The sequence below is a fragment of the Xiphophorus hellerii genome, chromosome 1 (genome assembly GCF_003331165.1).
Source record: "Xiphophorus hellerii strain 12219 chromosome 1, Xiphophorus_hellerii-4.1, whole genome shotgun sequence".
Classification (NCBI taxonomy): domain Eukaryota; kingdom Metazoa; phylum Chordata; class Actinopteri; order Cyprinodontiformes; family Poeciliidae; genus Xiphophorus; species Xiphophorus hellerii.
The window spans coordinates 30,058,047-30,081,129 of NC_045672.1; the positions used below are offsets into that span (position 1 = coordinate 30,058,047).

The window sequence follows — 23,083 nt, forward strand, 5'->3', positions numbered from 1 at the left end:
TCAGTTGCTGCTAATCACTTTTTAAATCTTTGTCTTTTTTGTTTGTTCTGTTATTTTGCAGGTCAGAAGGTGAAACATTTGAAACTCGCTGATGTAAACTCCTGAAAATTAAAATGATGCAGCAGTTTTTAAGTCTTTGTTTGAAAAAAAGCTCTTAATCTTCACAATATTTCAGACTGTATCTCTACAACACGTTAAAATTTCAACCCGAGTCAGAGAGCTTTTAGCTTTTAGCCTCATTTAGCCTAGCATTTAACCCAGCTAAGTCCCTTTCTCTGAACTTGTTGACATTTTTGGAGTGAGTACAGCACCTTGTTGGTTTCAGCTGGTGAGTAATACGAAGGAAACGCTGATGAGAAAATGCAAGAGATGATGAATTAACAGAGAATAAGGGAGAAATTGCTTGGAAAATAATTTTTTTCCCCACATCACCAATAAATGTTGCTACTCAAACATCCCAAAGCATCATAATAGATTACAAAAGCCCTCCCACGCAGTATAAACATGTATTACTCACTACTAAAGCTGCTTGTTTCTACGTGGAACGACATTTTTTGTTGTTGTCGGATGAAACCTCCCGTGAGAACACTGCGAGTTGAATAAACTCGTTGCTCCTCCGTCTGAACGGCTGAAGGTCGATGAATAAACTATCAGGCTAATCCCGCAGCCCTGGTTCCTCTCGCTTAAAAACGACTCAACGCAGCATTATACGCACAACGTGAGACCTGCAGCAACAGGACTTTTCCTCCATATAAATGAAACGCCTGAAACAAGCAGAATGGGAGTAATCAATCAGGATCAATGAGGCAGGGGATTTCTGTAGGAGGTGTTGCCATGGTGGGGAATACTGAGCAAATGAAAAACAGGCAGCTGCAGCTCTTAATATGCTAATTAATGTGACCTTTTGACCTTGGAGTTTTAGGAACAGCATGGGCTGATACACTAAACTCCAGTGAGTTCACTTTTACTGTTATTACTGCATATTTTGTGTCCATCTTTTTATCCTTGGTGATTATTGCTTTATAACTGGGAACTCTGACTGTTTGTCACCTTATTTACTGGGATTTTCAGTGGTAATCTAATACAAAGTGAACAGCTGCAGAAATCCAAAGCTCAGGTGGGAGAATCTGCTGACAGGACAAGTTTTAATCATCCACAGTGATGGATTTTATGGAAAAGAGACGAGAAAACAGTCATTACTGAAATAAAGCCAAAACTAGTCGCTGTTCCAGATCAGGAAGGTCAGAAAAAATCAAAACATGAATCTGACCAACATGAAAAACTGTTTCTGGATGGATGGATGGATGGATGGATGGATGGATGGATGGATGGATGGATGGATGGATGAGTGGATGGATGGATGAGTGGATGGATGGATGGATGGATGGATGGATGGATGGATGGATGGATGGATGAAAGGTTGGGTTGATGGATGGATGGATGGATGGATGGATGGATGGATGGATGGATGGATGGATGGATGGATGGATGGATGGATGGATGGATGGATGGATAAATGAAAGGTTGGATGGATGGATGGATGGATGGATGATGGATGGATGGATGATGGATGGATGGATGGATGGATAAATGAAAGGTTGGATGGATGGATGGATGGATGGATGGATGGATGGATGATGGATGGATGGATGGATGATGATTCTGTTTTTTCATTATATTAAAACTTTCATGAATCTTGTCTCTAATTCGTGGGGTGTGAAAACTTTTATCTGTTTGAAAGCAGCATGGTGGGGTGAAGGGGGGGGGGGGGGGGGGGGGCTCCCATTTTATGTGGCGTCTACGTCATCAGTGGGGGTTCGGGGGGGCGATAATCTTTCAGAACCCTGGACAGCGGCCGCCGGTCAGCAGCAGAACCTCCAGCCCGGCTTCCCCTCCGCTCTGCCGGGCGCGCAGCGAGAGGCGCTTCGCCCCCTCCGGAGGAATGGACGGCCCGCTGCCCCCCTCCCTCCCTGTTCCGGAAGTAGCGGCTGCGCTCCGTTCAATCTCCAAGCCGACCATTTCGAGGAAGAAACCCAGCGCCAGCAGCCTCATCAGCACCACATATCTGATCCAATAATCACGCTGCGTGATTTCTCCTCCACGCTGCGTCCCGTTTCCGTTTTGCCTCCCTGCCGCCTCTCTTTCGACGCGGATCCCGCAGAAACGGACATGGAGCCGAGGCGGAAAACACGGGGCTCCTGAAGATGCGGACGCTGAGGGACGTGTTTTTCATCTCGACGTGGATCGTCGAGGGGAATGGCTCCGATTCTTCTTCGTGGACCGACCAGGGGCGCTGCAACCAGACGACGAAATAGGGAGGAACACGATTTGACACCGAGAGACAATAAGGCAGCAAAACCACATCCGAAGCAAACTTGTATTTGATCTTTTTTTTGGATTATGTTTCTTGTCGGGAGTCCCAGATGTGACTGTGTGGATGGCATGTCGTTGTTTCTGCTCCCTGGCTCTGCGCGGCTCTCTCTTCCACTAGTCCGCTCTCTCGCTGTCTTCTGCTTCGGGTAGCAAAACATGTAGGCTGTTCTGTATATACATAAATATCGGTTGCTGCAAGCCCAGCGGCGTTTCTGCAGGAAAAAGAGAAAACAGGAAGGAAAGGAAGGAAGGAAGGAGAGGTGGAAGAAAATGGACACCAGTTTGTGATGTTTACTGGGGTGCGGTGGGAGATGCATGTATAGACAGCGCTTGCTGAGTTGTTTGAGTGATGAATATTGAAAGAGTGTGTCGGGAAAATCTTTCATCCGCATTGGCTTAGACACACATGCCATCAGAGGGGATGATAAAGGATTCATAATAACAATAATATCAATAATAAAAATAAAAATAATAAGGATAATAATAATGTTCAAGTATCGGATCCGCATGTTTTTCAATGAACTGAAGGTCCTGGTGTTTATGCGATCCGATTCACGACAGTCCGGCTCAGACACAGATCGACGCTCCACCGCCATGCGGGGTCTGGGGATGGGCGGCTGCGGCTGGCCGCCGTTTGTCGACTGCCATTCCCGGGACGACGAGGAGGAGTACTACGGCAGCGACCCGAGGCCCCGGAGCCTGGCGTTCGAGGACAAAGAGCCCAAGCTGCAAGTGGGCCTGGACGCCGTGTCCCTGACCAGCACGGCCAGCAGCCTGCGGACCCCCCAGTGCAGGATCTGCTTCCAGGGCCCCGAGCAGGTAAACACCCCCCCCCCTCCTCCCGCACCATCGGCGGGATTTGTTTTGTTCACTTTCAATGCGTTTTGGTTTTATTTCAGCTCTGTCCTACATTCCTCCTTCTAACGCCCACATATTCCTTAAATACACACCCGATTGGGGGAGAAAAAGCCAAACAGGATTTGCTTTGTTTCTGATTTTTCTGATTTCGCCTCCAGAGCCTTGTACAGCCTGTGCCGCACAGCTTCAGCATTGTGCTTTTATTTCTCCATCCTCCAACCCCCCACCACCTCCTTCCACGTTCCTCCTCTAATAACATGATCCGGTTATCTCAATAACACTGTTTTCATAAGTGATCTAGTCAGCGGCGGAGAGCGGCAGCATGTTTCCCACACAATCTGAAATCTGGCCAGCATGGCAACAAAGAAAGTTAGCCAATTAGGTCTGCTGCGCGATGACAAACAGGGTGAGAGCGACTGAATATACATGAGTCACAATCATCCTCCGAAGTGTTGCTTCGGCGTGTGTCACAGGGATCACATGATGGCCACTCATGTTTGACCATAATGACAAATTAATTTAATGTACCATTGTGCGTAATCATTGGGTCGTTTGAGTTTGTTTTGGATTTTGTTATTATTTGTGTTCATTAGCTCTATATATTAGTTCCTCATTGTTCTACTTCAGTTCCTTCTTAGTGATTCTAGTTATGTTTATGTGTCTAGTCCTTTTCTTAGCTCTAGTTTTTATTTTTCATGTGTTTGGTATTCTTTTTAGATTCATTTCCTTTTCTCTCTGTCTCCCCTCACCTGCTACCCATTAGCTCATCAGTGCAGCTCTTTTGTTCAGCTTTCAACCTTCCTGTACTCGAGCAACTCATCCTCAGTACACTCCTTGCTGGTTCCTCTTATTATAACCTGCTATCTTCCCTGCTTATTCCCTGTTTCCTGTTTTCATTTTTCTGTGTTTTATGGTTTTTGTTCTGCTTTCTGTGATTTTTGTAAGTTTTTTTGTTCATTGTTTTTATTACATATTCCTCACTCTGTGTTTGGGTTTGGGTCTGTCATCACTCATATCATAAAAGTTGTTAAGTGGGAGAATTTTTAAAATGTAGTTTTCACATTTTTTAACAAATTAAATCTGAAGAGTGCGGCATGCATTTGTACTTCCAACCAATTAGTCACCTAATTATAGAATTGGGTGGTAACTAGTTACCTTCTCTTAATTACATCTACTGGAGTAACTTTTTTGAAAATATTTACTTTTAGGAGTATTTTTACTACGTTGTGCTTTTTACTTTTACTTATAATTTATAATTTTGTTATGAAGCATCTCTACTCTTACTTGAGTAAAAGTTCTGGATTTTCTACCCACTGAATGAAACACAAACATGTTTTAATCAATAAAATCACCAGACACAGACACACACCTGCAGTTTTTCTTAAAGTTTTGCAAGATTTATATTGAAGAAAACTGATTTAGAAAAACTTTACTTTGCCTGATTTCTATTATTTTTTGTAACTTATATCAATTATTGTCTTTTTCCCTTTAAAATACCAAAGTATCCACTTCATATTTAAAACTGATGACATGCCAGGGAGGAAATTCAGTCTTCTGATCCAGATGTTGTGGAGCCGGGATGCATCCAAAGTAACATTAGTGAGATTATTCACACAGCAGGCAGAGTGACCCATATCCAACGTTTTCATGACAGTATGAAAGGCCCAGTTCTGATCTTTATACCTGTCAAAGAAATCTGACTTGTGCTACTTTCATACGTCACATATTTTCCAACTTTTGAGTCACTGTCTTGAAACATGGCTCATAATTGTGCACAAAAAGTAGTGAGACATGTAAACAATGGTTACAGAATGTCATCACTATTAGTTGTGTTTATTTTTTCTTACCTTCTTTTGTCTAATGATCTTGTGACGATACTGTCAGCTCTGATTGCTCAAGAACTTTAAAAATGATCCGTAGATGGTGGCGTCCATTTTTTCCGTAAACAGAGTGTCATCGTTCTTCTTCTGTGCATGTGGGTCCCTTTGGCGTCATTAACTTTTAGCACAGAAGTCTGATTGCGGTCGGGTTTAAACATTAGTATGAATGACCATGCAAAACATTAAAAAATTTAAAAAATCAGTGCTGATGGGACGATGGATGGAGCTAAACTCTGAGACGATGCGGGAAGACTGACTGAGTTTCTAGCTGGACAACCATCCTAAACTTAGTGCCGCTGCTACAAAAGTAATTTTTATTAAAGTGTATCCATGTGGCCCAGTCAAAGTACAGACTTCAAGCTAATTCTCTCTGTCCAATCAGAATGGGCCAAAACGTCACAGATACGTCTTTATAATTTGTAAGAAAAATTAAACTTATTGCATTAGCTTGCACACTTTAATTTAGCTACAGATAAATATTGTAAATTTAAAAAAAAAACATGCATAATAGCATGTAAAGTCTTAAAGTTTATTTTGTTATTAGACACTCTGTGAAAAGTGTATTATTCAATATGCAGCACTGAATATCATTTTTGTTGCCTCTACCTTCATTCTCAGGCTTCAAAGTGGCTATGCTAATGCTATCAGTTTTACAGCTAAATTAATAATCAAAACTATTAAGAAATTAGGAATAATGTTAACCAACTTTTGTATTCATATAAATATCTCACTGGATAAATGAGGTTATTATAATAAAAATATGCAGGGAAAACAGCAGTTTTACTGTGAGAAATGCCCACATCGGCATTCTTTCACCTCTGGAGCTGTTGTTAGTTCCTGTTGAAACATTATTTTCTTTTACAATAGAAAATTTCTCTGTATTGCTTTATTTATGCAAATATGTTATTTTACTGCTTATATTTGAAACAGAAAAGCAATAATCCATCTATTCCTTTCATTGTCATTTCTACTACTAATTAAATATTCTAATTTTTTACAGTTATTTACATAAAATTCAGTGCAGGTTTGATGTAAACTTTCATACTGCTTGAATGTATGAAAGCAGTACAAACTTGTACAGCTTCATTTCTGGAGCCCTATTTATAAGTCTCCTTTAAACATTCAAAATTAAATAAATTGATAAAAAGTCCGTCAATTTCAAGGTTTTCAGTCTTGCCATGTAAAAATAGTTTTCCTGAACAAACCTTTAAATTTGACCAATTTAAAAAGTTTCTTCAAAAAGTTAATTATTTATAGAAATGTATTCATTTCTACACAAAAAAGATCCAAAACTTATGTTAGATGCAGCCATTGCATCTAACATTGTGTTTCTAGCTTTGTATGATATTCCCCCAGAAATTTGGGACAATATCGATGTTAAGATTGCTTTTATGACCAAAGATACTGATATTTACTAATGTTATATATATTTTCCTCCTTTTTAGACACCATAACACGTGTACACCACCTACTTTGCTTCTTTTCTTCCATCAGTTACCCCACAATGCTGCGTAGCATCACTGTCACATAACCAAACTAAAACCACAAATGACAACAAGGTTGATATATTGAATCCATACAAACATTAATTAATCGTACCGCTGCTAAAGTACTCTTTTACAATTAATATAGTCACAATAATGTGCTCTGCAACATTTATTGTTAATTTTATGCCACTGACTTGGTGCAAATGGTATCACCTGGACAACAGTCATGTGCTTTAGCTGATACACAAAGGCTACATTCACACAAAAGATCCTGATGCTAAATTTGGAATATTTCTTTTTCTGAAATCCAATTTTTTGTGGGATTGTTCAGACAGTTGCAGCAGGTAACTTTTACAAAAATCTGTTTTCTTTTCCATATTTGTTAAAACTGTTCTTACGGTAATCTATGAGACAGATAATCTGTGAAAAGATTGATCTCCTCCACTGCCTCCCTGTGTTTCTATTGCCATCTGAAGTGTTGCTGCGCTTTCCACCATCTTAGTGCTGTCAATCAACCTCGTGTACTCGATGCTAAATGTGCTAAAGGCAGAGAAACAACTCACTGTTACAGCAAAACTATTTATACCCTTTCATTGGTGGCCATGCTAACTGGCCTTAGCATTTCTGTCAAACTCTGCTTACGGGAAGAAGCTGTGTCATAGCAGAGAATAAGAGGGAGGGAGATGCATGTACATGGGCATGATTGACAGCACTAAGACCTGCCTCTTGGCTCTAATTGGTTATTTCTAGCTAGCTCTGGGAGAAGGCAGGAAAGCTTGACTTTTTCACAGATTATCTGCCTGACTTCATTCTGTCATAACGTGATGGCAGTTTCAACAAATATGTAAAAAATTATTATTTTTATAAAAGTTAACTACTGCTGTATTGTTCTTTCATCTAAAGGCCTCTACTTCGGTTAACAATTATTTGGTTACTAAATTAATTGACGATTGTTTCAATAATCAATTCATCACAATTAATCTGATTAATTGTTTCAGGGTCAGTGTAAAACCAGGGATGCTGGGATATTTTTACTCAGGATAATCATGTTGTCAGAATCTCATGCAGGCCGGATAAGACTCCAAACTCTTCTTTTTACTCCGTGTTGTGTTCGAGTCTGAAGAAAAACAATAACCATCGCGCGTCTTTGAACTGCGGCCAAATGCTGGCCTCACCAGATGTGCAGAAACCTGTGCCGCCTGGATCAGCAGGTAGCTCCCATCCACTGAGATAATTAGAAACACTGTAAATCCTGCAGGAGCACAGATGGATATTACCATTTAGTCACTTCTCAAAGATAGGCATCCAGTGTTATTACAGCCCATGTGCTAATATATGGCATCTGCCCTGGAGTTTGGGTTGAGAAACAGTAAATTGCAGAGCCGCAGGATGCAATTTGAATATCTTACCTACATTTTTGGCTTTTGCACACAGGAATCCAGTCTGGATTGCTGTCCATGCCCACTCACACACATCCCCTTAATAAAAAGGTTAATTTTAATTTGAAATGAACCTTTTTGAATATCTTACCTAAGTTTTTGGAATATGCAGACAGGAATCAATCCTGGATTGCTGTCCATGCCCACTCACACACATCCCCTTAATAAAACGGTTCATGTTGTTTCGGCTTCAGGCTCTCCGGCAAGGTGACTCATCAAGCAACGTGGCTCTTAGCTGCCTCTTTTAGCTTCACAGACAAAGAACGAGCAAACAAAGCTCCGAGGGAAAACCCAGAGCTGCGCTACTACAACATCAGCGCCTTGCTCTCATTTCGGCTTTTGTTTCTGCCACCACAGCTCTTTACCTCCTTGGGTGCAAGGAAGAAGGAGCTCACGTTTGCCATTTCGTTCTTATTTCATTATTCAAGTAGGTCACAACAGGGGCTGGGGATCATGTCGCTGTCAGCGGGACAATTACCGACAGACGTAATCGCCCGGCTCTGCGGGCCGCGTTGAGCACGAAGCCTTATTAATTGTTTGTCAGACGTGTCAGCGCGCGCTCTGGATGGAGAGCCTAAACCCGGCTTCGTCACAGAAGCAGGAAACATCAGGAAATGTTCAGGACAGGGCAGTAAAGCTTTTAGAGAGGGAATAGCTACAAAAAATGTAAAAAAAAAAAAATTCTATCATTTATTCTGACGGCTAATCGAGTAATCAGATAAAAATAAATAACAAAATATTGAAAATATTTATATATATAGTTTTATATGTATTTTATATGTATATAAATACATAAATTTCATAAATGTATATATTTATTGATTGTGTTTCACATCTATGTCTTCATCTGATTGAAGATGAACACGTTCCTTTCTGTGGTGTATTCTTTAAGAGGGGGCCATGGTCCCCCCTTGCCCCCCCTTTGGGGTCGCCACTGAACAGAAGCTTTTCCTTCAGGCTGAAAGGAAGAGAAACAACTGGAGTAACGGGGGAGTGGAGTGTGAGGTGGCCTTTTCTCCCAGCAGCGTGTTTCCAGTAGCGTGCAGTCTGGAGCTCATGGGGGCCACTTCCACACAAAAAATGTCTCGTCTAAAGGTTGCAGACCACTCTCTTAGTCATGAAGTGACACACCAAATTAACACCCTTGTGCTCTGTGAAGTGGCCTCCAGGGACAAGCCCACGCTTCATCATCCACTGTGGGGGGTTTTATGGATGTGTAAAGGGTCAGCGTTTGGGGTGGGGGGGGTTATTACTATTTTAAGGTGGATTTTTTTTTGGCTGTAGTATTTCATTTCCACTTTTTAGGTCAGCAAATACCACATGAAAGACATAATGAACTGACTGGAATAGAATATCTTAGACCATCAGCTTCTCAGCTGCACTTTACTGGAAATAGACGAATTAAAATGTTACGAAAAAGATCCCACAGAGAAAATTACAGAACCATCAACAGTTTTAGCATCCAAACAAGAGTCAAAACCTTAAATATAAATCCTATTTTAGTATTTTAGCAGCATAAACACACACTGGAACAGAAATACCTCTCCTTTAATTTGCATACATGCATTCAGTTACAGAAAGTCATTTCAGTTTATTTATACAGCTCCAATTTGCAAAATTCAAAAAAAGTAATTTCAGTTCAATTGATCTTAGTTGTCAAACAGCACATGATCATTGTTATATTGTTTGTTTTACAAGAATAAAGTTATGATATTAGCAGAATAAACACACAATATTATCAGAAGAAAGTCCCAAAGTGACATTTTAATGCAGCGCTAACGCTAAACTACATTTTTGTATTGTTACCACTGCAAAAATGTAGTCAGTCATTTTTTTGTGTAGTAAAAATAATTACTACTTTATTATTACAACTTTTTTCTGGTATTGTTTTGTAATAATATGATCTTATTCTTTACTACGACTTTATTCTCGCATTATTACATCTTTATTCTGGTAATTATGACATTATTCATATTATAACATCATTATGACGTTATTCTGGTAATGTTATGATTCTATGCAACGTACTATTACAATTTTATAGTTATATTACTTTATTTAGTATAACTTTATTCTAATATGACTTTTTTATAATATTTGTTTTTATATATTTTTCTGGTAGCAGCTGCTGTATTTTTGTATTATTACCATTTTATTCTCTTATTATTTTACCTTTATTCTTGTACGATCCTTTTCTCATAAATTATAATTTTATTCTTGGAAAACATGACTATTGTTATACAATTTTTTTCTTATAACATGATTACTATATTCTTATATATTTTTACTTTATTGTCTTACAATTTTATTCTCCTGAATTGTGACCTTGTTCCTTGTTATCTTATGACCTTATTATCATAATTAAAGGTTAAAAAATAATTTTTAGCCTGTCTCTAATACTCCATCGTACGCCATGGGTGTGTGATTGCACTAATTGAGAAAAAATAAGAAAATTAAGATAAAATGGAGACCAGTTATCTAGAAAAATAGAGATAACTTCATGCCAAAACCACTTAGCTGCAGCTCCTGTTATCATCCTGGAAGTTGATAAAATAATTAATACTCTTGCGCACAGCCAGAAATAAGGTGGATAGAAATCCACACTCACTTGTTTACTTCTTATGGATTATATGAATTTAATTATATGCCATTAAGTGGCTTGTTCCACTTGAAAGTTGAGCGTTTGTACTTCCAGATTATAGTGATTCACACAGTGATGGGGAACAGTGTGTGAGGGGGTTAACAAGTCCCGCTATTGTAGTGGGTGACATGTTCCCACATCACAATGAGCGCCCGGTTTATTTTGAACGTCTGCCACATCCACCATCCTGCTGTCCTAAATACGCGGCAGAACAACAAAATGTCTGTTTGATCGCAGCTGAAAATAGTCACTAAAAATCTGGATCTTCTGTTTCGGATCAAGCTGCTTTAAGAAGAAGGATTTAGTAAAAATGAAAGCATGCAGACGCTCTTTTTAAATGATTTATGTGCTCATTTCAGTACCACTGAAAAACAGAAGAGTTGTGTTGTGAAATATTAATATTCTAGTGATTTTGAAGCAAGAAGTCACTTCTTTCTCGTCTGTTTATTGTTTTGTTTGTTTAAATGATACGATTTGTGACCTTTTACTGGTTTTACAAGCCGTACGACCTTTCAGTGAAGGAAAAGACTATAAATGAATAAAAACAATCATTTACAAACATAATCTCTATGAAAGGTCAGATTCTGCTTTAAGGATTTAGATTTAGTCATTTTAGGGTGTAAAGATATTTTCCTTCAGATTAGTTATTATCCTGAATGATGTGTTCATTTTGTACTTTTAGTGATTTATTTGAACAGTTTCAATCCCATAGTAGTAACTAGTTACATTTACTCAGTTACATTTACTTCAGTAACATTTTTGAAAGAAATTACTTTTAGGATTAAAAATATACTCCAATTACTTCCTGTCATTTTCTTGTTTGTTGTTTCCGCCAGCCTTGACATGCAGCTGCTGATCCTGTGGCTCGTGTGACACAAAAAGTGTTTCCATTGCAGTTTTGCAAAATAAATAAATTTTGATACGGCCAACAAAACCACCTCATACTTTGCCAAAACTTTCTATCAAGAAACAAGAGATTTTTTTTAAAAATTGGGATGTTTCCATTCAGGAAATTTATGTTCAAAATGTCAAATTGCATAATTATGTGGTCAATGGGAACACAGCTAGTGCTAACAACTGCAGGCTAATCAGATTCACTGAGGCTGATGGGAAATATCAAATCAAGATTAAATGCTGGAAATGTTTCCACGTCTGCATGGAAAACATTTTGAAATTATCTTGATTTCAACTTCTAATGGTCACCAAACACTTAACACCATCAACAAAACAGTTTGTGATATCTTCTAAATAAATTCAGATACTTGAATTATTGTTTTGATACAATCAGTGATTACTTCATATTAATAAGACCTTATGTTTTCATTTTGCTCTTGGTTATCGCCATGACGAATGTGCAGCTTTTGAGCTTTTACGTTTTTATTACACACTCTTACACGCTCATTTGCAGACTTTTCTATGACAACTTGACATTTTAAAAATGTTTGCTTTCATATGTTTTGTATTAAGTCCCTCATATATATTCTGACCTTTTCTGTGTTGTCTTTATAATGTCAGCAAGTTGTTTGAACGTTTATAAGTGGCATGTGGCTCATCTGCCAGACTCTTTCTCATGACACTGTGGGACACTTGCATTGTTTTTTATAAGTCAGAAGGTCAAATGAGCCAGATGGGAGAACCAGGGTGCAGACGATCAGGAAAAGCGTTATTTGTGTCACTGCAGGTACAGTAATTCACTGCCAAGTGAACGTGATAAGATGCCACTTCATTTTTCTGAATCACCATCTGTAAATTCTGGCTTTTTATATAATTGGCCCAGACAGAAATGAACAGACGGGAACCTTCCAAATCGATCCTTTTAAAAATATATATAATTTAAATTGAAGGAGTTAATAGAGTGGATCACAGCTCAGGTTATCTAATCATCTGAATTGTATTGACAGTCATTTTGTTCAGCTAACAATCAGTTCCCTTCCAATATAAGTGATCAGAAAGCAACACTGGTAGGCACTGCTAGCTAAAAAGCCAAAGTGTCTACCAAACACTTTTTTACTCTTTAAGTAATTTCTTGGACGGATAATTTTTACTTTTACTTGAGTACATTTTTGGATACTCTACTCATCTCTGTTTGTCTGTAGCTTTAATTAATAATTTCTTAAAGTGGCAGTTATGTTTTCATTAAATTAGATAAAATTTTCCCTTTAATATCATCAAGGAAAGTGTATTTACTCAGACACCTTTAAAATTTGTTTTATGATGTGAAATAATGAAAAGTGATAACGAAACCAAAAGAATAAGGGAATATTTGGTATTGTTATCACATTTTGAGCCAAATTGTGTCATTGTTGATTCTGGAATCTGCGTAAGTTGAGTTTTTATGAATCGATTTCGGGTTCAGAAGCTCCTCTCAGTCCACCTGCCTGCCCTTGAAGCCTCCACACTCCCCGCTGTTGGTGCAGCGTGTTAAGTTGCCCCTTTGCCAAATTCGCTCCACATCAAGCTGTGTCCTTTCATTGACTCACTGGTGATTCATAATGATTATTCTCCCAGAACAATGCTCTTTTTTAAAAACTGTTTCAGCGAGTGGCGCTGGGAGTCAAGTGTAAAGTAAAAGTGCGGTGGAAGCAGAGCCGTGCGAGGACATGAGGACCGTGATGCAGAGCGATGGTGACAGCCTGGATGCAGTCAACCTGAACGTGTTGGACGGGCCAATAGGCTTCAGGTGCTGCGGCGGTGCTGAAGAGACACTTTGATCCTAAAGACTCTCCAGCCTGCCTTTTAAAAATAAACACCTGACTTGGTTTTCTGGAAGGTTTTTGTCCCGTTTTATAGTGAACTGATTGACGTAGATGCAAAATTAATATATTTAACCAGGACAAAATTATTAGATCTTCTTATAATAGAAAATTTTGTCAACAAAATCTATTATTTATCTCTGACTAACCACATTTTTAACCACACTTTTTGTTTTCCCTTGCAAGAATAACATACATGCTGTGACTTTTACTCAAAAGTATTGAGAAAATTGAACAAAATTGATTACATTTTGTTAAAATTTTGTTTCCAATTTGGAGTGAAGATTCCATTTTTCTGTCAAACCAAACATCCAAAAATCAATCAGCTACTGCTGACCACTGCAAGTACAATGTCCAAAATCTTGAAGGTTACAATTTATTGTTTATTTTTCTGGTCTGGCAATAGACAACAGTACCTTTTCCATTGTTTTTTTTTCCTGCTTCTATACTTTTTGCCATAAATTCCTTTACCTTAATATTTCGCTATAGTTATTCCTAACTTACAAAAACAAATAAATAAACGGTGAAGCCTTATAGCTGCTGGCAGGGTGCTGCAGTCTGTGGTAAAAGCAACATGGTCACGTATCAGTGGCCATGTTGACCAAAAACATATAAAATTTGTCAAATCTCCTTAAAATATTTGCTGAAACTGGTTAAATAAATTGTTTGACCATCCTGTGTCCTATTAGAAATATGTTACAAGATAAAAAAATATTTACTCTCCTTTCAATATATAGGCTAAGACTATGCTAACTGTGTGCTAACAAAGGAACAAAATTCTTTTCAACATGTGCTAGGCTATGCTAACCAAAAAACTGAAGCCATTTTCTGCTCTTTTCAGTCTGTACAAGGCTAATCTACTAAAACTATGTAAACTGTTTCCACTTTCTTAAAACTCCATTCTGCTATGTTAACAAAATAACTAGCGTCACTTCCCACTCTTTTCGAGGTGTATACGTTAAGGTGCACTTTTGTTATTGCAGAAGGTGCTGATACTGTGTGCTAGGCTAAGCTAACAAAGGAACAAAGGTCACTCACTTCCTGCTCTTTTCAAAATGTACAAGGCTAAGCTAATACAAGAATCAAAGGTGTTTTCCACTATCTTAAAGCTGCATGCTAAGCTAAACTAACATAAGAATTAAAAGTCACTTCCTGCTCTTTTTCAGGTGTTCTAGGCTAAGCTAACCAAAAAACTGAAACAGTTTCCTGCTCTTTTCAAGTTGTAGTAAGCTAAGCTGACAAAAAGACTGAATGTCTTTCTCTCTGTCTTCAAAGTGTGTGCTATGCTAAGCTAACCAAATAACTGAAGCCATGCCCCACTTTTTCCAGGTGTGCTGGGATAAGCTAACCCAAGGTGAAAATTTTCAAATTGTGAAACTCAGAAATTTCCAAGATTTTTTCAAGAAAATTTCTGAGTTTTTTTTTCTGACATTTTTTTATTTTTGGACTATTGAAACTAAAACTTCTGAAGATTTTTTTCTAGAAACATTTTAGCCTTTTTTGGTGGAAATTTACTCCTCCTTTCTTCCTAGCATTTACAATACATATTTGCCAAAACTGGTAATTGCAGCTGATTATTCCAAATATTATTTGCACTTCTGATGATTTGTATGTCCTTAAATCAGTCACATAAATCGCTCCATTCAATGGCGAAAATGTTAAACTCAGAGCAGTGTGAGGTAGTAACCAAACTCCATATTTTGTATTTTCTTCATTTTAAAATAAATGTTTCTGGCTTTTCCAGACTTCCAGCAAAAGTCCTGCTTTTTCATTGTAGGAACAATCTGAGAATCTCTTGGGGGTTTTTTGCGTTTCCTGCAGGGGGAGCTGCTGAGTCCCTGTCGCTGCGACGGCTCTGTGCGCTGCACTCACCAGCCTTGTCTCATCCGATGGATAAGCGAAAGGGGCTCCTGGAGCTGTGAGCTCTGCTACTTCAAGTACCAGGTCCTGGCCATCAGCACCAAGAACCCACTGCAGGTAACACTGAACATTTGGAAACCAAACAAACACATTTTTCATTTCATTTCTTTAAACAAATCTTAACAAAACAAAAAGCTTTTCATATGGAAAAAGACATTGGAGGATAAAAATTCCTGTAAACACAAAAACTGAGGAAATACTCTGTTAACTTTAATGTCTTCAAATTAAACAAAGGAAACATTCAGGAATACATAAAGAAATGCAACTAACACTGACCTTTCATAATAAAACACTTTTCAGTTTTGCTGGAACATATCACAAACCTTTCCTGGTGTGAAGACCGTTTGCCATATTGTGCTGACAAATTTCCCTCTGCGTCACCGTCCGTCTGCCCGTCTTTTCAGGCGCACAGAACAAAACCTATTGAGAAGACATGTCTCTTGATTTAAATATGCTGGTTTTAAAATGAAAAAAGTTTGACAAAAGTTAGAATTTCTACTTATTCACAAATCTTTGATTTCATATTTTAGAACTAAATACTGTACATTCATATATACATTTTATATTTTGTATTTTTGTTTTTGGATTCTCACTAAACCAAACTGGACACTGTACATTTTCCAAAATAACTAGAAATGACTGTGATTCATGGTGCCAAAGCAGAGCCAATGTGCAGACAAGCATAATTGAATATTTTAATAATCAAAAACAAAACTTGCAAACTCAGGAATAGTAGCATGAAACCGGAAAAAGGGGACATGGAATTACGCCAGGAACTTGAAAAGCCGTGAAACAAGGTGTAAAAACAAAGAATCTGGGCCTGAAAACTGAAAGGAAGAGTATGAGTGAGGGATCAGGTGAAAGACAAGGGAGTGTTGAGCTTAAATCAATAGAAATTCAAAGAATAAAAACATGAGAGAAGCTGAAAAGAACAGAAATTCTCAACCAAATTTGCAGCATTTGTTGCATTTTCAGCTGCTGCATTTCTCTTTCACACTGCGCTGAGTCAAATGATGCAAACTAGTTGAACAACCTTTTCACCTTTTCAAGTCCTCATGTGATGTCACACTTCAGGGAACTGTGTGGCTGACAGCCATCTTGGTAGGTACCTGTCATGACAGTTACTATGGAGTTGCTATGACAACAACAAACAAGACACAAGCTTGGATCTAGCTCTCACCTCGTTCCTAACTAACTTATAAACAATATAAGTGCATCACAACTATTACTCGATTCCAATTTTTGAGTACTCTACCCCCTCTGTGTAATACTAAGATAAATATTAGTGATATTTACTGTAATATTTATTGCCAAACTAGCTAAATTAGCCCAGCTAATGTAGCTTTTATCTGCTACCAGAGAAATGTAGCCTATGTGTTTGTTGCTAACTGTACTTACTAACTGAACAGTCACCAGAACCGTTTTATTCACAGAGTTTGTCCTTCTTTTACAAATCTGTTTAAATATTGATTGTATCTGTCCATGGATTTCATGTTGTGATTCTCCTCCATGGTGTACGCTCTCCTTGTGCTCACTAAGTAGTGAACTATCGTCAGACATGTTTCCATTCTCTGTCTCATACGGGTCGATCCCGACAGCAGCCATTTTGTTGATATATATTTCTCTTTTGCATTGGTGAAGAGTGTCAGTATATTTTCTGTTTGTTGGTCTTAAAGACATGCAAGTTCATTTATGCTTTGCGCTGCGCTAATTTGGCACGGATCATTTCTGGATCAGACTTGTGGGAAATACGTAGGTGTTCATCAGATGACCTAAAATTCTTGGCATTCTTTTAATATATTTGTCAAAGTGTCAATTTTCTCTTGCATATGTGATTGGATCAGTTTTTCCCAGCTCTTACACTCAGCCTCTCCTCTGTGTTTCAGTGGCAGGCCATCTCCCTGACTGTGATCGAGAAGGTGCAGATTGCAGCGATAATCCTGGGTTCCCTGTTCCTCATCGCCAGCATTTCCTGGCTCATCTGGTCCTCGCTCAGCCCCTCTGCCAAGTGGCAGCGTCAGGACCTGCTCTTCCAGATCTGCTACGGCATGTACGGCTTCATGGACATCGTCTGCATAGGTAACAGGAAGGCGTGACGCAACACTGACACCAAACGGCGCAAACGTACAATCAGCCTCTAGCGGCTTAAGGAGAGCCTACAGGGAGAAAGCTGAGGAGCTGAGCCAAGAGGGAAAAGGACGAGGGCCACTAAAAACAAGAAAAGATTCTTGTTTTGGCTTCTTTTCCCAGGAATTCTGACTTTAATCTCAGAATCTTTACTTTTGCATAGTTCTCATGGACAGTTACTAATGAGTTGCTATGACAATCACTTTTTTCCTCAGGAATTCTGACTTTGATTTTGAGAATTCTGACTTTGATTTTGAGAATTCTGACTTTCGCCCTCAGAATTCTAAAAAAAAAATTCTCAGGAATTCTGATTTACATCTCAGAATTCGGAATTTAATCTCAGAATTATGACTTTTTTTCTTTGGAAGTCAGACTTATATCTCAGAATTCTGAGCTTAATTTGAAAATTCTCACTTTAATTTTAGAATTCTAACTTTATTCTTCAAAATTCTGACTTTTTTCTCAGAAATATTTACTATTCTTTTTCACAGAATTTTGACTTTATTCTCAAATTTCAGATTTTTTTGAAATAATAATAATAATATATTATATTTGTATTATTATTTGTATAGCACTTTTCTAAACACGCAAAGACACTCAATACATGAATTAATTAAAATTACAAGCAAAATAGGTCATAAAACAAAATGGCAAAAACTTGTACACATAGCATATTTAAAGAAAAAACAAAACACACACAAAAAAAGCAACAAAAAAATCAACACCTTTTTAAACTCTGTTCTGAAAAGCTGTGTTTTAGATGTCATTGGAATAGGGATAGTTTCTCAGAATTCTGACATTAATTTCAGAAGTCTGATTAAAAAAAAGAAGTCTGAATTTTTTTTTTTTTATCATTATTGGCAGTGATCCTCTTCCGTAGGGCTGCATTACACCACAACAAGAGTAGCACAGAAACAGGAGCCACAACCGAAATGTTAATCAGCGGAGGTTGCATTATGCAAGGACAAACTAGTGCGATAAGGCAAACATGTTCTCAATTTACATTTCGGAGCTGTGCAGAAAACGCCGGCAAGTTGGCAGATGGTGCAAAGGAGGAGACAACAAGCTCCCTAAAAGCCAAACAAATTCTGATGATGTTGCAGAGTACAAGAGACTGTTTTTAAGGTGTGACTGGGTCAACTGTTCTTGCGTAATTATGAGCCGCCTGAGTCAGACAACACTGAGAACAGATGGCATGAGATATCTGCGCCGTGATTTTTGCCAACTGTCTATTCTCATCCACAGACGAGCTCTCTGAAGCTACCGGATCTATTTAGCAAAACATTTGATGTAGGGCAGCGAGAATTCACCAGCTCCAATTCAATTAGGTGTTTTCAAGGTTTGGAAAAGTCCTTGAAAGTGCTTGACAATCCAACTGCACAGTTTGGTAGTAAAATGCAATCTAACATTTGATTAAACACCTAAATTTACAGTTGAAACCAGATACACTGCAAAAAACAAATGCAAATATCTTAGTACACTTCAAATAAGAAATGTTTATTATTTGAAATATCTTTGAAATATCTTACCAAAAATCATAACTTTTTGGTAAGATATTGGACGTGTAAAGTAAATAATTTCTTAGCATTGATTAAAAAAAAAGTAGTAGTTTGACTTACAGATTATTTCAATTATAACAGGACATTTTTCCCATGAGTGAAATAATAGTCAGTGGAACCAGTACTTTTAAAATGAATGTTAAGGAATTATTTATGGACAGTTATTAATGAGAGCTTGCTTTATTTGCTTAAAGCAAGCTCTTATGTTTTGCTGAAATTTTACTTGTATCATGCAATAGAAGCTACACATTTTGGTAAAATATTGGGGGGTTTTTTGTTTTGTTTTTTCTGTACATTTTTATACGCCAAATAAAAATATATATTTTTTTCTCACTGTCTGAAGTTAAATCAGATTAAACTTCCCTTGTTTTACGTTAGATAAAATTATTTCTATTTGCTGAAATTCAGAAAATTTTCTGAAGAAATGCACCACTCCCAACCAAAAACAACCAATCAGAGCCAGGAGGCGGGTTTTAGTGCTGTCAATCAAATTCACGTACTTGCTGCTAAATATGCTAATGGTAGAGAAACAATTTGCCATTACAGGAAAACTGTTTATCAGTGGCCATGCTTACTAGCCTTAGCATTCATCAGGCTGTGTTAGCTGCAGCGTAGGAGAGAGAGCGCGGCAGTGTGTGGGTGATTGGCAGCGCAAAGACCCGCCTCCTGACTGTGATTGGTTGCTTCTAGTTAGCACTGGGAAAAGGCAAAGGAGCTTCATTCTTTCACAGATTATTTGTTTCAAACTGTCATGAGATAGTTAGAGTTTCAACAAATATGTAGAACCAATATTTTACAAATGCATTTTGCTGCAGCTGTGATCTTATTTATCAGAATTGATTAGAAAAATAACTGTTAGTCGCAGTCCTATAACAGCAATATATTACATCATGTAATAGTAAATTGATTTGTACTGTTTTGATCGAGTGCTGGAAAAGTTTTAAACTTTCCTTGGAAAATACTTGAACTATCCCGAAAAGTAAATTTTCCTCTCCCCCCAGGCCTCATCATCCACGAGGGATCGTCGGTGTATCGAATATTTAAGCGGTGGCAGGCTGTCAATCAGCAGTGGAAAGTACTGAACTACGAGAAATCAAAAGACTTGGGCGACCCGGTGAGCTCCAGCAGTAAGACCGGCGCCCGTGGCTCCCGCGGCAACCCGCACGGCCTGGCCAGCGGCGGCCGACAGAGCAGGCGGCTAAGAACTATTCTGAACCACCACTGCGGATACACCATCCTGCACATCCTGAGCCAGCTCAGGCCCAACGACCCGCGGATCAGCGCCGCCGCCAACCGGGAGGTGGTGATGAGGGTCACCACCGTATGAGACGGACCTGCATCAAGCGGCGGAAGGACGTATGGACCTCAATTTGAAAAAACGACAGACTCATTTGGCAACAGGAGCCTCGCGTGGGACCGAACGGTGCCTGGAGCATCAACAGACTGAAAACACATGAGGATTTCTCCTCTTGTTTCGTACAACAAAAGGAAGACAGATGCTCCTTTTCAATAATTAAAGAACTGATGAAAACATGGAAGTATTAAAAGACATAAAATATGAAATGTATGATGGTGGTGATGGGGCAGGGGGATTATAGACAGGCTTTATAACCTGAAACTGAACAACAAAATGGGGTTTTTTTTAACTCAATATCAGGATGCACAGGAACATTTCGTCTTTGTTTTCTATCCTCTTTTTTTTTTTACTCACTTTGATTTTGTACTGATGTTTGAGTTTAGAAGAAACCGTGTTTGGTAACTTCACACATGCCAAACATTTCCAGTCGACTATGTAACGAGCTTAACATTTCTACAAGCCAACTGATGCTGGTAAACAGACCGAAAGCTGAGAATAAAAACATCCATGAGGGCAAAAATAACTTTCAAAGAACAATAAGTCATTAATAAAAAAAATGTTTAAAAACCAAAAAAAAACGAAAGAAAAAAAAGAAGTGAGAAATTTTTCAGTTATACTTAACCTTTCTGCAATAAAAATACGTATGTACATTTCACAGGGAATTTTTGCATGGGTATATAATTTTATTCTTCATCACATAACATAAGCACATGACAAATTTGCTCTATTTCGAATGGTGCTTGCCAAAATAAACACTTTAAAAACGTCTGTTTTCATTGCACCACATTTTTGTCAGAATGAGAAATGGCTGTGTGTTAGAGCTACTTCAGCTAAAATACAGGTTGTTGCTGCTGTGTGCTGATTCAGATTTGATAACAAGTTAAGTATTGGATTAAAAATTGGGGTCAGATGATCTCTAACCTCTGAGTCTCATTCAGTGTCTTCTTTTGGTTTCAGTCAATGTTTTGTCATTTTTCTATGGAACATAACAATGACGTTCACACAGCAGACAAATGCAAATCCAATTTTTTCATATCAGTCTGAATGTCCGAAAAATCCTATTTGTGCCACTTTCATATGGGGAAGTAAATCAAACATGTATCCAATAGTTTTCAAAGGATCTTGCCACATTTCACCTGAGTTTTATGTCTTTAACTCGAGACATGCCTCATATTTCTGCACCAGAAGAAGCCAGACACTATAAAGACGGACGTAAACAATGGCTGAAAATTATAATTGAGCTCATAAAAGCAGTTTGTAGCAGTGAAGCCGTCAACATAACAATCCCACCACTGTTGGCTCCTGACTGTGCATCCAAACACTGCTTCCCAACAAAATCTGCAGTCAGTTTATCTTTAGTTCATCTCAGATCTGGTAGGTTGACTTCACAACAACAGACACACCCAGGTTCACATTATTTATTGTAGCAGAAGAGGAAATCAAGTTACATTAAATGAAATACAATAAATAACCTTAAACAAACTACAGAGATGTAACTCCCAATGAACAGTTGGCAGCAGTTAACAGTTGTAAAATTGAGCATAACCAAAAATGCACATTAATCATAATAAAAGTAAAAAAAAGGAAAATATGTCAAAATTACACATGAAACACTCCATATGATTAAATTTATCTAAAATACATGTTAAAATATAATTATTGTGAAGAAAACACAAGAGTTAATCCCACCAAAGTTACAGAACAGAAACAGAAAAAAGGGGGAGGAGCCGACAGTTACTGGTTACTATGGTAACCACCAACAGTCAGCATAACAGAACTTAACACACTAATAAATGTAAATAAACAAAACAAAATAAATTCATAGAACACATAAACAAATTTTGACAAATTTCACAACTATAATAATGTTAAAATAAAACTGCTACAAAACGCACCATTGTTATGATTTTAATATTTCTCTTCATGTTGTTATAATCTTATGGCGATACTGTCGGCTCCCATTGCTGAATAACTTTAAAACTGATCCAAAGGCCCATGTGACGTTGTTTTTCTCCAAACTAATCAAATTAATTTGGATGCAAATATAAATTTCAGAGAGCTGATTTGCATGAAAATGGCACTAAAAGACGCACGTTTTGTTTTCTAGGGTTGAGTGATGTGTTGTCAGGCAGCTACCAGCTACCAGAGTGAAGCTCACCAGACACAGAAGATGCCTAATAGACACAATGGACAATTGATGGAGTTTTGACATTTTCAGTTCTCATGATGCCAAAACATTGGACATACTAATGGACACCCACATTCGTCTCATCATCTCACACCATGTTGTAAAGACTCTGGCCCACGTACCACACAGCGCACAATACAACTATCCTTACTATGTTTACTAATGTGTCTGAGTCATCCTTTGTGTCTGCTGAACAGCTCTGACTGCTCTAAGTGAGGATTGGATACTTAGAGAAGCTGCCTGATTTTACGGTTCCTGTATGAAACCAACACTGCCCTCTGGTGGCCATCCTACGCATCTCAGCTTCTTGCTTACAGGCATTTTGACCAGAAAGGCTTGAAAGTTCAACCCCTTCCACAATTGCATGTGTTATATTTTACTACAATTAATCTACCTCTTGATACTTTTAGATAAAAACAACTACAAGTCAGAGATTTGCGTGGAAAATTTCAGATTTGAAAATGTATGGATGGAAATCAATAAAAAAAAAACTGCTGAAAT

The 23,083-nt window shown here is 38.1% G+C and overlaps 1 protein-coding gene across 1 annotated transcript; it reads left to right on the plus strand.

Annotated features, from left to right (window-relative positions):
• Window positions 1-1,867: 1,867 nt before the first annotated feature.
• marchf9 (membrane-associated ring finger (C3HC4) 9) lies at window positions 1,868-21,321 on the plus strand. The gene is made up of 4 exons (XM_032559736.1): window positions 1,868-3,192; window positions 15,253-15,408; window positions 17,238-17,430; window positions 20,039-21,321. The coding sequence occupies exons 1-4, from the start codon at window positions 2,860-2,862 to the stop codon at window positions 20,362-20,364; spliced, it is 1,008 nt and encodes a 335-aa protein (XP_032415627.1). The 5' UTR covers window positions 1,868-2,859; the 3' UTR covers window positions 20,365-21,321.
• Window positions 21,322-23,083: the final 1,762 nt, after the last annotated feature.